Below are 4,776 nucleotides of genomic sequence, written 5' to 3' on the forward strand. Positions count from 1 at the left end.
GATGGTGGCACGCATTCAGAGAACACGCTGGTGGCCAACATGGCCGCCGCACATTCTCAAACAAATTATTATTATTATGTGTCTGAATACATTTCTTGACCCCGGGCTTCATGCTCCCTGCCTCCACGATGGTGGCACGCATTCAGAGAACACGCTGGTGGCCAACATGGCCGCCGCACATTCTCAAACAAATTATTATTATTATGTGTCTGAATACAATACAGACCCCTGGCTTCATTTACATGTAGCCCGGGGTCTGTGTTCTGTTTTTTATTTTTACTTTTCTAGATGCACTTACTTGAAAAAAGGGGTCAGCATGACGACCTGACACTTTATTTTTATAGACTCTATTGTAGTTTGACATTTATTGTTTACCTTCTGTTGTTTTATTTGATAAAAATACTTCTATTGTGCCTACAAGTTTAATACCTTTGAATAAAAGTTTTATTTTTATCACACTTTTTAATATGTTTCTTTGCGGCTTAACAAAATAGGAGTCTTTAAATGGTGCATATATTGGGGGAAATGGGTGTGGTTACGGGGGCGTGGCCACTAAAGGGTGTGGCCACTGAGGGGCGCTGTAAAGCTTTCTCGCACAGGGCGCCTAAAGGCCTAAGGCCGGCCCTGCCTGTAGACACAGCAGGAAGTGAGAGAAGATCTCTCTAAAGTGAGGGAAATCTCAGTTGCTACTGGAATAAATATTCACATTGCAATATTTCCATTTTATTTCCCTCATTTTCAGTCCTAAATGGACACAGACAGCAATAAAAACCTGTTAAGGATTCTAACCAAAATGGTTTTGGCTTTAGATACATTTTATGTTACCTGCTGCAAGTAGCAACAATCTGTCACCATGCTTCTAATATGTCTCATGCTTGGGCCAATCAATGGTCAGATATACTGTTCTTTTCAGATGCATGTACCAAACTAAAGGTGGTCACTGAGACAGGATGTGAGAAGAAGTTTCTCCAATCAGGGCACAGACATGTGTCAATTTGTTCTTACTAAAACATAGAACTATTACCACACAGCCACCAAATCAGATTTTGTCTTTTACTGTGAGTTTGAATCTGGTTGAGGGGAAGTAACTCCCATTGATATTAAAAACCTATTTAAGGACTTCAGTAAAAACAAATTGTACTCCAGTAAAGCATACCTCCCAATTTTCTAAGATGGGACAGGTAGACACCTTTTAGCACAAAGTGTGTAGGCAAAGGACACATCACTACCATGCTACCAGTTTAACAGACCACCAGACACTGATGTCACCACTTTAACACAGCCGCATCTCCTAGTTTAACATCGGCGCGGCGGAGAAGAGCCCAGAGGGTGGGGGGAGTGTATAGATGTAGGGCGGACCTACTGCTGGTGTGGCTGCACTTCGTGCTGGGGGGCCCCACTGAGATTCGGTCCCGGGCCTCCCACTGGTGGAATGGTGTTCACATCTGCCCCTTGTGAGACCTCTGCATCTGCCTCTGGTAAGACCTCTTTTTTCCTTTTTTTTATTTGATCGTTTTAGTTCAGTTCATTGGCACTGGTAAGAAAATGAATAATTTATAGTGGCAGATTGGGTTAATATTAATATCTGATTGGTTGTTGGGGGCTACTGTTTACTTTTCGTAGATTTTTTATTTTATTTAACAGCCTGTTCATTTCTGAGTAGGGACAGGGATCTCACTTTTTGAGTGCTGGTATATTCCACACTACAACAGTGGCGTAACAATTGCCATAGCGACCCAGGTGGCCGCTATGAGGCCCGGGCACAGGGCATCCCTCTGATGCCGTGCGGGCCGCCTGGGTCGCTATGGCATATCAGGGTGATGGCTGTCATGAGGAATGAGCCGCGTTCTTCCTCACATCCGCTGCTGAGCTGTGTCAGTGACAGCCAGCAGCTGCTGCAGAAGAGACTAGACCTGGCGTTTGCAGTGAAGGAGGAGGCGGGGCCCGGTGACCTAAGAGCAGGAGGGGCCAGTGATGTAAGAGGAGGCGGGCCCATCGATAGAGGAGAAGACAGGGCCCGACGATGAAAGAGGAGGCGGGGCCCGGCGACGGAAGAGGAGGAGGGGTCCGGCGACGGAAGAGGATGGTTTGGTATGGTTTGTAATATAAATGAGCATCTTGTTTCTGGAGCTCCAGTATTCTTGCTACTCTGACCTAATAGTGGCAGAGTCACCTTTAAGTGGAATTCCATCTTTCCATCTTTTATATACAGTATATTGGATTGGTATATTGGTAAGGGATCAGGGGCAGACTGGCCATACTACACCGAGGGCTTGTGGCCAGGAGGGGGCCCATCACTGACCCCCCTGGTGACCTATCCAGCCCGCATGGAAGGAGACGCGGCTGTGTTAAAGTGGCTGTGTCGCCCACCTGCAGGGCCCACCAGACACTGCCGTCACCGCTCTAACACAGCCACATCTCTTAGTTTGACAGCGGCGCGGCTGAGAAGAGCCCAAAGAAGGCGGGGGCATGTATAGACCATATGCAGTGGGTTCTGGTCCGATTCTGTCCGGAACGCACTGCATCGCATTGCGGCCGCCTCACTTTTTTACCAGGCTGTATATGAGGCCAAACCATGTGTGAAAATGATGTCTCATCATCACTAAACCACTCTTTCACAATTTGAGCCCAATAAATCATGGTATTGTCATGTTGAAATATGCCACACCATCAGGGTCATTCAGTATATTCAGGTAGGCAGTTGACCTCATTTTTTGGGGACATAAGGTTGCTGAACCTAGAACAGACAAACTGAAGCAACCCCGGATCATAACACTTAGCCAATGGAAGGCTCTTACCTAATTGCTTAGCTAAACCCAGGTGGTGACTTTTTTTTTTTTAGCCAGGCAGTGTAAATTCTTCATCTATTACATTACAGCCATCATATATATCGCATATGAAGCCCAAAGCAAATAAAGCTCAACAAAAGTACAATACAATTCATATAGCGTAATCCTTACCTTACACCACCAAAATCCAGTGATACAGTACCCACATAATACTCCTTAATGCATACCTCAAGCAACATAGCAAGTTAAAATGTATAAGATCATGTAGCCACATAACAATTAAGGGAAACAAATATACAACCTCAGTTTGAAATATACACTATATCCAGAGAGAAATAGGCAAATGTCTCTTGTTTCCAATGGTAACAGTAGGTGAAGATATTTACAATTATCTACAATTTGCTGCAAAAAATATTTCATATTGCTTTTTTCGTATATCCACACCAATCGACTTTTACTGAGATGAGAAAGTGTGGCACCTTTTAGCACAAAGTATGGTAAAAAGGCAAACACCACAGCTCCCCCAACCCCTCCACAATCCCCTGTAACATGAACCTTGGAGAATTATTAGACAAAATAGTTGAAACCCACGTGTTCTTTTTACCATTACTTTGATTTTATATCAGCTTTTTAAAATAACAAATGTTATTAATTTTATGTAAAGGTCTGAAAATAAGACCAAAAAGATGGACAACTGACAAGGAAAAACGGACAACGGGATTTGCTTCCAAAAGAGGGACAGTTCCTCCAAATAAATGACTGTTGAGGGCTATGCTATAGCTAAAGTTCTTCAAAAAGGAAAATGTGTACATTTCCTAATCTCCATGATCTGAATAATTGAAGAGCCTATACAGACGAAACAGTAATTAACAGATAACACAATCTACAATATGGACTATTCAGCTGTCCTGCTTTACATTATTACATTTGCCATATAAGTGGATTAGCATAACCTAAGTACACCTAAGCTTTATTGCACATGCCCGTCTGCTAAAGTCCATAATCGTCAAATGTTGTATTTCTGTATTGAGTTTTCTATATGCTGATAATGTTTATACCCAAAAATGAGTAAACATAAAGCATGTGTGCTCTGTAGCCTATGCTTCTTGCTGGCAGCGACTACCGAGCACCTGTTATTTTACACATCCACATGAATAAAACTAGTACTTACTTTTGTTGGCACTACTAAAGGAAGAGGGAGAAGCAAGATCGGAGTCAGAAAGATGATAAAATATTTTCTGTTTGCCAGCAGCCATCTCCAGACGGACACCATGTTGTCTGAACAGAATTGTACTTAAGAGGAAACTTCACTCTAACATGTATCTATATAAGCTCAGAGAAACTCGTGGCTAATTGTGGGTGTTTATACTAGCTTCCTACAAGATACTTCTCTGCCAACAGGGAAGGAGGTGACATAAGGGAGATTAAATCACTACGATAACAGGTAACAACATAAAAAGTTAACTGTTACTCAGTGACACGTGTCATCGTTTCTCATTGATCACTCCTATGTCAAGGTCAGTCTTTATCAATGCTTACACTGCTGTGGATCATTGAAAGACTAGACATGTACAGTACATGTTCAATAGAAAATGCTTGTCAAAGCCTAAAGCTGGCCAAACACTGTTAGAATTTCAGCAGATTCCCAGTGGATGGCCCTGCCGACTCGTATTTTATCAAACGAGCTGAGCTGAAAATTGTTGACAAATCTGCAACCAATAACTGCAGTCACGGTTCAGGTATTCAGCCAGCGGCGGGCGCAAGCTATCAGAATGCAATAGCCTGGGGTGGGGAAAGTTCTGGATTTGTCCATCAACACTGTTTAACATGTACAGAGGAATCAGTTTGATCGCACCGCCTGCAGTCCGGTGCGCTCAAAATAGTGCTTGCCGCATTTTGATCGCATTGGACCAGACCGCAGGCACAATGTGCCTTGCGATCCCGTGCGGACGATCGCATTGCGGCCGGAGGGCGTGGCTACGGTGCC

The 4,776-nt window shown here is 43.6% G+C and overlaps 1 protein-coding gene across 2 annotated transcripts in view; it reads right to left on the reverse strand.

Annotated features, from left to right (window-relative positions):
- SLC13A2 (solute carrier family 13 member 2) overlaps nucleotides 1-4,082 on the reverse strand; it is a 63,593-nt gene extending 59,511 nt beyond the window's left edge. For both annotated transcript variants that reach the window (XM_018555001.1, XM_018555002.1), the window contains exon 1: nucleotides 3,961-4,082. In XM_018555001.1, the coding sequence (XP_018410503.1) occupies nucleotides 3,961-4,062 (102 nt within the window). In that variant the 5' untranslated portion in view covers nucleotides 4,063-4,082. The remainder of the gene's footprint in view (nucleotides 1-3,960) is intronic.
- Between the last annotated feature and the right edge of the window lie 694 nt (nucleotides 4,083-4,776).

Source organism: Nanorana parkeri, unplaced genomic scaffold (genome assembly GCF_000935625.1).
Source record: "Nanorana parkeri isolate BGI_ZX_2015 unplaced genomic scaffold, ASM93562v1 scaffold181, whole genome shotgun sequence".
NCBI lineage: Eukaryota > Metazoa > Chordata > Amphibia > Anura > Dicroglossidae > Nanorana > Nanorana parkeri.